This window comes from Nannobrachium achirus, assembly GCF_963921795.1.
Source record: "Nannobrachium achirus genome assembly, chromosome: 7".
NCBI classification, from domain to species: domain Eukaryota; kingdom Metazoa; phylum Chordata; class Actinopteri; order Myctophiformes; family Myctophidae; genus Nannobrachium; species Nannobrachium achirus.
In genome coordinates this window covers 59816987-59831394 of record NC_137816.1, presented here as the reverse complement: position 1 = coordinate 59831394, position 14408 = coordinate 59816987, and the positions used below count along the sequence as shown (strand labels likewise).

The following is a 14408-nucleotide window of genomic DNA, read 5'->3' as shown; positions in this document are numbered from 1 at the left end:
GGAGAGATAACAGGTAAACAATTCTAATAACAATTCTTCTGCATTCTCTAATTGTGTAGATCTAGATAAAGACCTATAAGGCTCCATTTGGTTACAAACCCCCCAAGGACTACTGGTGGTCCCCGGACCACTGGTTAAGAACCACTGGGATAGAGGGACATTTCATTGCTGCATTTAAAAAATCTTACAGGACATGGCCATCCAGATTGAATGCATACCCTATACAAACACACCAAGGCATCGTTGTGTAATGGTGCTGTCAAGAAAGTGTCAGTGCCTGATAATCGGTTGATAATTGTGTGGTGCCATCAGCGGCGGTCAGGGATTTCACTGCCTCCAGGCTTTTACTTTTAAAAAGAAGCTATTTTAATTGTCTACTCTCAATTATCGATAAAGCTGGGGAAAAATGCTCCAGCGCGCACGCACGCACGCACGCCCCACACGCACCCACTAACGCTGAAAGTTGATTACTCTTGACTTCATTTGGAGGCATGCTTTCTAATGAATGAAACACTGTCTGGTGACTGTACCACAAAGAGAAAGGAGACAATGAATAATAACATATGTATATTACCAGGGCAGGCAGGGAGTCCCAAGCTGTTTGTGACGACGTGACAAACAAACCCAATGAGATCCCCGCAGCACGAAAGACAAATGCAATTCTGGACTCTCTGAATTCCTAAACCAATTAGGATAGATTGGTCCAAGCCGACAACAGCTAGCTGTAAACCCCAATTAAAACCAAAACACCATCTTGCATGCGATGCAGTCTCTCTCTCCAAAGGTGACCTCGGCGCTGCCATTCAACCTCTGCTGCTGCAGGAAGTAAAATAATGAGACGTCCCACCATGCATGCATGCAGGGGCACCGGACACGACTGACCAACGCCGCTGGTGCACAACCAACATCTCCATACAGCCATGTTATTAGAACTCACTGAGTCATTACATCCTCATAATAGTTCAATCAACATTGATCTGCAATCCCGATTTGCACGCTGTGCTGTAGGGGAGTCTCTGTCTCTTTACACACAGTCACCACGCACACACACACACGCACACACACACACACGCACACACACACACACACACACACTCACACACACACACACACACACACTATGCAAATACACAATACTAACATATCCGATAACTAGCTTCCAGCGATGTAGCCTCATTATTTCAGGAACAAGATTGCATCCAATCATCCCCTCTCGATTATTCATAGCCATTTACTTTTCCACATAGCTAACACATTGAAAATTAATCGACAGAAATTTCCTCAGGATCTCTTTAGAAAGCTATTAAGCCCATTAGAGTCAAATGAATATTTCAGAACAAGGGTGGGAAAACTTAAGAAAGAAGGGCAAGAGAACGCGCAAGTGAGCTGCATGTGTGTGTGTGTGTGTGCGTGCGTGCGTGCGTGCGTCTATAGTGGAGTTGAAATGCATTGTGTTATTTTCCCGCCTTAATCTTGCTGCTGTCACTATGATACCTGAATGTCCCTCTGGGGATCAATAGAGGTTTATCTTATCTTATGTGTTCGTACTGGAGGATGATATATTAACTACTACAGAATATACAATTAAAGTTGCAGTGGGCAGTGTCTGTCTGTGGGTCTGTCTGGCTGTGGCAGATGCACAGGCGTGTTATTAAAAATAAAGTTATAGAGATATGGGACATCAATAAGATCAGTGATCTTATCTAGCAGGACTTGTCGTGACATCAAGTCTCAAAAGACCAACCATCACTGAAATCAAATCACTGGCTCAAATATAAATGATGTTGTTTTAGCCTTTGACTTATGCTGAATTTCTTGCCAACTATGGTAAAAACACCAATAGCACCAATTAGCGGATATAACTATCAATAATAGAAAAGGATTACGAGCGGGATAGATAGCAATGTGAAGGACCCCCAAAATTATATGTATTTGGCCACGGACCCTCATCTCAAAATATTTAGTTCCAGGGACCCCCCAGAATCAAAATTTGAGTTACAAAAGTTGCTTAAAAAATACATATATTCAAACACACATTTTCACGACTTGTGGATTCTAAATTAGCAGATCTACAAGCTCGCAGCGCGGCACCCTGCTATTTTTCAATAGCTAAAGCATAAAATTATTAAAGGAGCTATAATCAACTTTTTCATGAAAAACAGACGCTAAAATAAAAATAATGTTTCGAAAATATTTTATAAAAAAGATTAAACTTCTATTCAAAAATGACCACAAAAAGCATTTTTGAATAGAAATACATAATATGAAGCTTAATCTTTTTTATAAAATATTTTCGAAACATTATTTTTATTTTAGCGTCGTTTTTTTCTTTGAATTCCGGACTTTTACTCGTAACAGAGTATTTTTATACTGCAGTATTGATACTTTAACTTAAGTTAAAAAAATAGTACTTTTTCCCACCACTAGGCTCAAGGCCAGTTCCCCTTCTTCACTCACCACGATGGGAGTGTCTCGGACGGTGTTCTCCGGTATGACCATGTCGTAGCTGTCCCTCTCCCACTGCGGGGGCTGGTTCTTCACGTTGGTGATGGTCACGGACAGCTCCACCGAGCTGCTGCGGTTCCCGCCGTCCGTGGCCACGATCTCCCTGGTGATGTACGTCCTCTGTGGCAGGGACGTGCAGAGTATGTTAAGAGAGGCAGGGGCTGACATTTCTATAAAAGGGCCTTTTGGTTGAAAATATCGACCTCCAAGCTCACAACGCGTCACGCTGCAACGCGCTGTGAGCTTGGAGGTCGGCTATTTTCGGTGCTCGATACCACACTGAACTACGCATTATCAAGTCAATACTGGAGATGTGGCATACGCCATGGATTTCTACACAGAGAGGGCAATGCTTTCAACACAATGATTAGGATGGAGCTTGTTAGTTTTTATTGATAATGAGCACCTTATCGATCCTGCTTATTGAGCCGGGCCTTTTATCGAGTCCACATTTTCTAATATGGAAAGACTTTTTACACACGGATAAAAGGGCAGGGTCTCAAGCCCGCTTTGATGCCTATGTGTGCACGTGCCTGGTCTGTGGGTATAAGATGAGTTTGTAAAAGAAACGTCCCATCAAAGCCATTGATCAATGTAGATTTTTTTGTCATTGTACGTCATCATGAACATATTAAATCAATCAGTTTTTATTGTCACTTCCACAATACACGCTAGGCATACAGAGGAGCAAAATACTGTTCTCCACAACTCTAGGCAAAGCCGTTTAAAAACATCAAAAAGTAGAGAGAGCAGACAACATCTCAAGATGTTGGTTTTGGGGGCAGCATATGACGAGCATTCAGGGTTCTGATGGTTTGGGAGAAGACACTGTTGGACGTCACGCACGCACGCACGCACGCACGCACGCATGCACGCACGCACGCACACATTGAATGAAGACAAGCTATAAGTGGAAACCATCATTTTTGCCATTCTCTTTATTCTTTATGACACATTTTCATAGAAACCTGGGATACATTATCCAATTTTGCATGGTGACATTCATTACCTTATGACTAATCTCTCAAGACAGATTCTGTGAAAGCAGCAGAAGCACAACGTACGTACTGCCCTTCGGCTGTTCAGTACCACAGAGGTTTTGTGACTCCCCGAACCGAACCGAAATAAATTTGGCTTTAAAAATGGAGTAGGCTATGAATCGGCCCTAACATACTGTAGGCTGATTTTGGTCCAGAAGGGTGGATTCAAATTCCCAGCTGAAAACAGCCGGTGGATCCTGTTACTACACAAAAAAATGAGGTGGTGGTGATTCAAGAGGCAAGAACAAATGGGTTCCCAGGCTGCCTTATGACTAGATTGGATGTGCTAGTGTTTTGTGTGCAAGGCAGACAGAGAGAGAGAGAGAGAGAGAGAGAGAGAGAGAGAGAGAGATGGAGGGAATGAGTAATTATGTGTGTCAGTGTGGAAACATTAATTAAAAAAGAAAGAAAGGTACATGGCTGATGTATAAACTTTGTATTGGGCTATGAATGAATAGTCTGGTAAGCTGCTCCTTATATTTTGTGTGGACTCAAAGGAATAATGAAATAGCTACTGTACTATGAGTTTGTACTGTACATCTGCTATTTTTCAAACATTTTGAAAGATGGGACACAGACTTTTTTTTTCTTTTTCAGAAATGGCCACAAATGGCAGCAAACCGCTACATTTCCATTAAACTGCATTGGCAGAATCCGCCCTCATAAGTAGAATAAAAGTGTGAGGTGACCAAACAAAATCCTTAAATTACCAAAAGTGAAATATGCAGAACGTCCCATATCACAAGTTTTCTATGTCTAAAATGTATACAAATCTTTTGAAAATAGCAGATCTACAAATTCACAACGCATCACTGAGCTTGTAGATTGGCTAAGTGGTTATTGTATGTTTTGTAATGCTATGGTATCTAAACAACTACAGGCACTCATGCTGCATTAAGAGGAAAATGTGCATTGCAGTTCAATAATTTAAACATGTTTATTTGATTGATGAATGGCCCAAAATGCAGAGTTTACCGAGATAAAATTGTTAAATTATTAAATTCAGATTAGATTAGATAAGAAGTAATAGATTAATGAGACATGACACAGTGTTTGAAAGAGTTGAATATGTTAATTCATTCAGCAGGTTTGATGAGAAGCCTAGTTGTAAGTTCCACTACACAAATGTGATATGTTGCGTGTGTTCCTGCATGCTTATTGTGTGTGTACTGTTTTCTTTGTGCCATGATTTGTCTGTAGGCTACAACAACGCAACTCCCCAAACTTAAGGAGTGGGGATGAAATTATCTTGATTACTATTGTGTCTATTATATTTCCTATAGCAAGATTGAAGAGAGGCAGGGTCTGAAATTCCCTAAAAAGGGACGTTTTGGGGAAAGCAAAAATTGCTGATCTACAAGTTCACAACGTGTCGCGCTACGATGCAATCATAGCTTGCAGATCAGCTATTGTTGGGGCGCCATCCCGCAATCTTTAGCTACTGAAGATGCGGTGTACAACATGGATTCTTTCAACACAAAATGCAGTGTTCAAGATCAGGAGAGTTCGGAAAAAGGCAATTCCCTTGAATGATGCCTTCGGGCATGGAATGGAAAGGGGGGAATTTACATTTCTTTCACCATAGTAAATGCTGCATGCATGGTCTGGAGAGGGCTTTTTTTTTTTCAAGCCCCCTTTGATGTCTATGTGTGCACATGCTTGGCTGTCGCTGCACTCTTTCGGTATGCACATGGTTGTGCTGCTGGCAAGTGTTCCTGTTCTAAGCATTGGGCTGAGGATTCAGATGTTGCTGTTCACTTCCACCAAACTAGTTTTTCTTAGGGTGACGGACAGCAAAGGCAGCGAGATGGTTATTTGCCTTCTACAGTAAATGTATTATTGTGCTGCCCTCATTATCTGTAATAAAGGACTACCATGTACGTGTGCTGTTTCAGTGACAAGTCAATGTTAATAATTAACTTTTCAAAGGCTATGATCAGCAGACCGTTAACTTTATCTTATCATTTTTATCCCACGATTTTGTAACCCATTGTTCACCCGGTGCCAATTGCCTAAGCCGTAATCCTGGGCTCTGCTCTCCCTCTGCCAACCTGGGGAGGGCCCCAAACTGAGCTCATGCTTCCTTCAGTGCATGAGGAGTGAGCAAACCGCTTCTTATCACCTGACAGGGGGAAGCTTCCCCGGTTGGACGTAGCGCATGGAAGGATCACGCGGTTCCAACCAGTTCCATTCCCCTCCATCAGGCGCCCCGGCTGGCCAGGGGGAGGCATTATCTAGACCAGTGGTTCTCAACCTTTTCAGGCCGCGACCCCCAAAATAATCACATTTTAACTGGAGACCCCCCACCCTGACGAGCACTAAGAGTTGAGGCATTAGCCTACATTTTGTATAACACGGTTCTATTGTGAAAATAGCAGATCTACATGCTTTCACAATTTCACAAACCCCACCTAGGGTGTGGGCGCTGATGACGCAGAGGAGAGAACACGCCCCCAGCGTCCCCTGGAGGCAATCGAACCTAGCTGTGAGGGGACAGCGCTACCGACTGCGCCACCGTGCCCCATTTTAAAGACCTTTTATAAACTCCCTCTGCAGTAAATGCCCTGTGATAGTAATACGTCAGCCTTGTCGACATGCATCTAAATTATGTTTTCCAAAAGCAACAAAACTCCACATGAATTAAACATTAACACATTTATTAACATTAAGCATTGTACAAAAAAACAGTGTTAGTTACACATTCCATCATATCGTAAAGCTCTAAAACACTTTGTGATTCATTGCATTTACTCCAGCCTTGCACTTTATGAGTCATACTGGATGAGAGTATCTGCTAAAAGCCTCAATTATGAATTATGTTCATGCGTACAGTATGTGCCCTTGTGCGCACGTGCATGCCATGTGCATCGTTCCGCGTGCTGCATGTGCATGTGGCAGGGGGCACGGTGGCGCAGTCCATAGCGCTGTCACCTCACAGCTAGGTTCGATTGCCTCCGGGGGACGCTGGGGTGGCAGGGGTCATCGCCATGTTCTGGTGATTTATTTATATATATATATATATATATATATATATATATATATATATGTCACAGTGTTTTTGAGAATCAGTAAGATTGAGAACAGGAGCGCTCGTTTTTGGGGCACAAGGTGTAGCAGGCGGTGCCTCCTTCGGGGAATTAGGAATAATTTGACTGAGGTTAGGGTTAGGATTAGGGTTAGGTTTAGGCATAGTTTTACTGAGGTTAGGGTTAGGATTAGGGTTAGGTTTAGGCATAGTTTTACTGAGGATAGGGTTAGGTTTAGGCATAGTTTTACTGAGGTTAGGGTTAGGGTTTAGGCATAGTAGCATTCACCAGGTTAGCATTCACCAGGTTAGCATTCACCAGCGTGGGACTAATGCAGTCAAATACTCTACCACTGAGACATGAGCTTCTTCCAGGGACTGCCCACAAGGTCAACTAAAACAAGCGCTCCTTTCCCAATCTTATTGGTTTTTCAAATATATTGTAACATATATATATATTTATGCCACTGACATATAAAGTGACCGGGCAATAATATTACCAGGAACACATAAAGAGATATCCCTGAATGACCACAACAGGGGGAGCGTGTTGATATTGCGACATAGCATCAGTTCGACGGTTCATTCTTTTGACACGGGTGAATGTTAACCTGTTGAAATGCTAACCTGTCGACGCGGTTGAGTAGCTAACCTGCCGATGTGGGTGAACGTTAACCTCTATGCCTAACCCTAACCTCAGTTACCGTGACGCGGGTGAGTAGCTAACCTAGTCAAAAGAATGACCCGTCGAAAGAGCGAGATTTCCCCCACAACAGGTCTGTAACTCTGAGAGTGTACAAATAGAACCAAATGGACCCATACGGGTCCATTTGGTTCCATTTGTACACGAGTTATGGGGTTCCTTGCAAATAAAACATTTGAGAACAACCAGTTCTAGTGGACCCATAATGTGCCATATAGTGTCTTAGTAAATAAGCGTCATGCATATTCTGAAGAAAACCTGTAGACTTGACATTCAGTAATTCAGGTCTTATGATCGAAATATATAATATAATAATAATTATGATGGTGTGTAAAAAAGAAAATCAAAAGAATTGCCGCGGACAATACCAAGTCTTGGCCACAGACACACAGTTGTCTGTGTAGGGACATATTGGTGACCCCTGGTATGTGGGCATGGCAGAGTGCATCACAAGGTTGGAAAGTAAAATGCTGGATCATGGTGAGGATAGTGAGTCCTTAAATCGTACTCACTACAGGGACAAGAGACAACCTGTGTTCAATCAGTAATGCATTCTTTGTTGTTCATTTGTGATAGATAAGTTTCTAACCTATAGAGACGAGAGGAGAGAAGTGTATACGCTGTTTCACTTGGTTTATTCATGAGAGCTCTGTGGAATATGGCAATACAACAGTTCATATAGGCTCCTGGATTTAAGGCCACATTCTCATAATATAATTCGGTTTAGTCGTGCGAATGGGAGAGGTGAAGTTGCCACATTCTTGCATATTTAATTGATACATTTGCGCTCACACTGCACTTTCTCATCCGAAACAAGGAATCGCTGAGTCCACGTCTGTCCACGGGACATGTATGTATCCAAGCTGCATAATAATGCCTCCTCCATCTCCCTATGTTTATTAATTCTTCAAGTTCAACTCACACTGTAACCGGCTAACCACAGGACCCCTGCAAAATTGCGGCACAGGCATTAGCCTATTTATCTGCGGTAGCCTATATATGATATACAATAGTGACTCCAGTGTCACTTTACTTTTATCTGACTGTGAGCAACTCCTCACAAATAAACTATGCGCGATCGGGAGCGGTGATCAGAAATTAAATCAATGAGGGGAGGGGCGGCCAGCATGGACCTTATGCTAATGGTCATAAATCTAATGAGAGCGGACGGTCTGGAGGGGATTTTAACCTTTTATATATAATTATGGATTTAACCCGCACATGGCTCTATATACCACGATGTTTCATTGCCAGTATTTGAGACGGATGGATTCACACCAACAGTGAAGCGTTTGCTGTAGCGAATCGAAACCACCGTTTTTTGGGGGGATTTGCATTTGTTTCTTTGATTCGAAAAAGAATACGGATGCTTCTTCACACATGCCCAAACGTTGTGTATTTTCCGACAATACGTTACAGGATTCGTTTTAATCGCAATAAAACGTGACTGTGTGAATGCCGCCTAACCCCAGGGCTCCACCGGCGGCGTCGCGTTGCTCTGCGTCGTGGCGGCTTCATTGACGCCGTCACATTGACGTCCGACCGGCTCCACCGCAGCGCAGCGGCTGTGTATTCATTCTATGGCCAATATAGCCCATTTCCAAAACTACATGAAAATCACTTTCAAACAGGAATAAAACTATTTGTGACCTGAATGTGAATGTATAGAGCACACTATGTTCACAGCAGAGAGCAGCAATGCACCACGGACCACTTTGTTTTGTCATGATTAAAGCCTAGGCCTATGTTGTATAATTTTATCAAAGAAGACCGCTGTAATTACATAAAAAAATATGCTAGGATTTCTGGGACATCTAGTCACCCTTGTGAATGACGTGAATGGATAGCCAACAGCAGAAAAGCACGTATGTAGCCTACATTTAAATATACAATGCATTTATTCATATTTTATACATGACTGGACGTTGTGGACGCCGTCAAAAAATTGAACCGGGGCGATTTTTGAGTTTGGACGCCGTCAAGGGAGCGTCCGACGCGGACGTTGACGTCGGCAGTGGAGCACCCTTCATTGATTAAAACGGGAGCGTTCCCAACGTTGACGTTGACGCGACGCTCGACGCGCCCGGTGGAGCCGGGGGGTTAGGCACTCCCTACAAAGAAAGGATAGGTCGGATTGGTTCAGGGACTTCCTTCCAAAAATATGGATTGGCACATCAAAAGAGATGCGATGGATTTTATAAGGGTAAACATCATGGATTTTTTATGTTTACCCATATAATATCCATATCAAGTTGGGCTCCCATAGACTTTCTATACAGGAGGAAAATACCCAGAAAGAAAATCTGCTTTAAGTAGGATGTGAGGGGTCTAACTAGGGGTTTGTCATGATTCTGAATCCATTGCAAGCATTTGTTTTGCACAAAAATCTTTCCTTGGGTGAGAAATGGCCCCACAAAATGATGGTTTAGTGATGAGTCATCATTTTTCACAGTTTTTTGGGTGTTTTGGGGGCCATTTCTCGCCCAAGGAAAGATTTTTGTGCATACAAATGCTTGCAATGGATTCAGAATCATGACAAACCCCTAGTTAGACCCCTCACATCCTACTTAAAGCAGCATTTCTTTTCTGGGTATTTTCCTCCTGTATAGAAAGTCCATGGGAGCCCAACTTGATATGGATATTATATGGGTAAACGTCAAAAATCCATGATGTTTACCCTTATAAAATCCATCGTTAGGTCCTAAAGAAGCCTAAAAAAAAGTTCTGCACTTTTATCCGCTTCGTTTCGGTAATGTCAAAAACCAGCGTTAACACATGGGCTGCTAAGGTTTATAACATTTATAGCTGTTGCTGCTGCCACCATTGACTTACGCTTTGTTTTGACGTGCCTCGCAAGCTTCGTGCGTGTGCACGTGCGTGTCCAGAGAAGATTGAGGAGGATAATCCATTTGTTTACAAACGCTCGCGAAACTAAAATCCAAAAATCGCGGTAAAATCGCGGTAAAGTGTCGCCGTGAAAACAATCAGCTCTCTGCTTCCATGGGGCTGTTTTCACTTCATTCTTAGATAAAGCCGTTCTTATGTTTCAAAGTAGAATCTAAAGCAATGTTAAGTCCTTCCGTGATGTCTTCCCTAGAGGGGCTGCCTGCACTGACTGGGTGACGTAATGACTCAGGTCATTCAAAGGGCAGCTGCAGGCTCAAAAAGTTAACTGTTTGTTGCCTCGTCTGTGAACGAGACTTCCTGTGGCAGGGGGACACCTAGTGGCCTTAACTCGTCCCTGAACGAGTTTGGCTCCCCAAGTGTTAAGCAACTGAGCTATTAGACGGCGTGGGGGAGACGGCTCAGTTAGATTGACAGCTGAGTAGTTGTAGTTCAGTTGAATTAGCACATGCACTGTGAAAGCTAGTTGACCACCGACGCAATCAGTTTGAATGGGAGGCCAACAAGAACACAATGCACATAACGTACCGTATTTGCTATGACAGATCCTGGAACAATCAACATGACTGAGTACTGGGACACAGTATATATTAAGCAACACACATAATGATTAAATAAAACCTTTTTATCAATTTGTCTGTTCGAAATCAAACTAGCTGCTGATGTTTTGAAGACATCGGCTAATTGGTGTGCAGCTTAATTTCTTGGAATGAGTCCATGTCGATGAGTGAGTGCATGTGTGTGCGTGCGTGTGTGCGTGTGTGTGTGTGTGTGTGTGTGTGTGTGTGTGTGTGTGTGTGTGTGTGTGTGTGTGTGTGTGTGCGTGCGTGCGTGTGTGTGTGTACCTGAGAAATAGGCTGGTTGACATACACCCAACCAGTCAGAGGGTTAACCTTGAGGTATTCCGGCTGCTCATTGGACATAGAGTATGTAACGGCTGCATTGGTGCCAAAGTCATCGTCATGAGCTGCCACGCGGAGGAAGCTGGTACCAATCATTGTGTCCTCACGGAGGAAGTCTATGGACAGCAGAGGGAAGAGGAGGAGATAATGAGAAGAGAAGAGAAGAGAAGAGAAGAGAAGAGAAGAGAAGAGAAGAGAACAGAACAGAACAAAACAGAAGAGAGCCCGACCAATATATTGGTTTGACCGATGTAGTGGCAATTAATTGTCTTATTAGATCATGTAAAATATTTTAAAAACATTCACATGCTAGCACATATACATTTCATATACTACATATATTGTATATCTCTGCTCTCCGGCCAAAACCTCCTAAGGGAGCAATCGTTTTTTTATGAACAGCACCCCCTGGAGGACAATAGGGGAGGGTCATGCTATTTTAATTTCAGTCCTAGGGAGGGTCTGCTGATTTCACTTTGAATTCAAGGGAGGGTCATGCAATTTTTAATTAAAAATAGTCCGCTAACACTGCCAGGCAACTATTCGTTAGGTTAACAATCGCTCGTTGAAAATGCGCATTTGACCCAGATTTGACCACAGGCAATCAACAGCACAAAATGAATCAATCAATCAATCAATCAAAACTTGATTTATATAGCACATTTAAAAACGACAATGCCGACCAAAGTGCTTTACAACAGAATAAAAACAGTGGAATCGAAAAACAATACAACCAAAGTACAGACAAATTAACAAACAAGAAAAATAACAAAGTTAAAAATCTGAATGGCAGCTTTTACAAGCTTTCTCTGTCTTGTGCATGTGTGTCAACTGTTTTATCCGTAACCTAGATGTCAAATAATCTTTTCTCATCCTGTTCTCAACCTGGGGGAACTTCTCACCTTTTTTGTGATGTCCATTGTCCATGTTGACTTTTAGGCTACACACTGTGTGTTACTTTAGTTTGGAGGGTGTGTTAGTTTATATTTGGAAATGTGTTTTTGGGATGAAGTGCAGCTGGGATCTCAATGCATTATATTAGCATATTCATTAGTGTTCATTGCTGCTGCTGCCCGCACCTGTTTTTAACCCTAAAAAACCCTAATAATTTAAAGTAAAAAAATAAATTAAAAAAAAAGAATCGCAGTGCTCACCCAGAACTTGCTTCTCTGTTTTGACCTCGCCACTGGTTAGGAATAACTATAAGTTTAGGTTTTAGGCATAATTTTACTGTGGTAAATGTCATGTTGTAGGGGAGGTTCAATCTTTTTTTTTTAATGCTTGGGGAGGGTCAATGATTTTTTTCCCCCAATTGAGAGGGAGGGTGATGGCATTATATCAGGGCTTATACATTTTCTCCAGTAACACCCCTCAATAAAAAACGACCCCTCCCTAACTCCAAAATGTTCATTTTCGGGTAAATGAGCTCAAGTGGAGTTAGGAGGTTTTGACCGAAGGGCTTTTTACAACTTTTCATTGCATGGTTCAATATTATTTTAACCAACACACAGACGTAAAGGGTGTTTAATAACACATAGTTATGAAAAAAAGAGAGGGCCAATCGGGTGGAGTTAACTGGTTTGGCCAAAAGTGTGGAGGTTTTGTCCCAAGCACTTTTTACTACTTTCCATTGGTTCAATATTATTTTAACCAACACTCACCGTATAAGGTGTTCAATAGCCCTGATTTATACCAAAAACTCAAAAATGGACTTAAGAGGTTTTGGCCAGACAGTGACGATATATTCAACACCAACGCATGAAGATGCGACATGTTGTGAACTTGTAGATTGTAAAACTCCAGGATGGGTCGGCTCTAGAAGGGACTCACATTCATATCGGATGTTCTCAAACTTGGGGCTGTTGTCATTCTGGTCCAGGATGAGGATGTTGAGTTGACAGATGCCAATCAGCGGGTCAGCTGCCTGGTCAGTGGCAGTCACGGTTACAGCATACTCCCGTTGGCGCTCCCGGTCAAACTTCCTGGCTGTGACAATCACTCCTGGAGTCAAAGAAAAAAAAACATAGACAGCTTCATCAGACAACCATGTCCCATCTCCAATGGTTCTGATGTCACTCAAAAGGAAATCCAACTTTTATATTGCCTTACTCCCATGCTGCCAGACCTCTACCCGATGATACGTCTAGGCCGGGGGTCAGCAACCCGCGGCTCTAGAGCCGCATGCGGCTCTTTAGCGCCACCCTAGTGGCTCCCTGGAGCTTTTTCAAAAATAACGATTTTTTTTTATCGTCACTGTCGGGCAGAAACCTTGTATCTCCAAGTTTCAAATTTGTATGTTTTTTTTTTTTTTTTTTTTTTTCAAAGTAAAGCCCTGCTTCATCATACAAGACTGACGCACAAAAGTAGTGAAAACAGCAGATCTACAAGCACACAACGCCTCGCGGTGCGAGGCGTTGTGTGATTGTAGATCGGCTGTTTTCACTAGTTTAGTTCATTTTTTATACAAAATACAAAATGAAGTTTTGGACATACAAGGTTTCCACCCGACAACGACGATATATAAGGCTTTTATAATTTTTCGCGGCTCCAGACAGATTTGTTTTGGGTTTTTTTGGTCCAATATGGCTCTTTCAACATTTTGGGTTGCCGACCCCTGGTCTAGGCCGTGACTTCAAAACAAAACAACGGTGAGAACAGCTACTAACAAACCTAAGTCCACTGTTTTGGAAACCAATCATGTCACCACCACCAGGGAGGACCAGCCTAAAGACTATGGATTGGTGCTGAAATCCAAAGTTAGACTACCTTGTGAGTCTAATATTGCTTTAAACATAATATCCTAGGGTAAATAAAGCTCAGAATCAGAATGAGTTCGTCAAAGCACAGGTTTACAGGTGTAAATCGGTGCCATTCGGTGGGTGAAATGCGTTTTTGTGCAAGCTCCATTATTTTGTTCGAAGAAAAGAAAATGGGGGTTGGGGGCAGAGAGGAAGACTTCAAAATCGCAGCGCGGCATGAGGTTGTACATCTATTTTTTTGCAGAATAGCCAATGCAAAAATCAAAAATGACGCAGATGCTTTCCCAGTTTCAATGGGTTAAAACATAATCGTTTAACTTTTTAATTATTTGTTTGTGTTGGTGTATCTAAATTAAAACGAAGGCACACATTGCAATTTTATATCATCTATACTAGTAAGACGCCTCAGGGCAAGGTCGTGCCCATTCTTTGCCATCTGGCCAGTGATGTATATCGGACCAGTTACCCATATATGGAGTCTCCTGGTACCCATATATGGAGATCTATGTACTGTATATGGAGATATGCTGTGAGACCCCAAATATGCTTACTCAGTTATTCGTTATGTGA

The 14408-nt window shown here is 42.3% G+C and overlaps 1 protein-coding gene across 1 annotated transcript in view; it reads right to left on the bottom strand.

Annotated features, from left to right (window-relative positions):
• Positions 1-14408, bottom strand: part of LOC308288878 (neural-cadherin) — a gene marked incomplete at both ends in the record, with an annotated part of 433302 nt that overhangs the window by 237245 nt on the left and 181649 nt on the right. The window contains 3 exons of the mRNA XM_080730353.1: positions 2458-2625; positions 11023-11195; positions 12910-13080. Coding sequence (XP_080586479.1) covers positions 2458-2625; positions 11023-11195; positions 12910-13080 — 512 coding nt within the window. The remainder of the gene's footprint in view (positions 1-2457; positions 2626-11022; positions 11196-12909; positions 13081-14408) is intronic.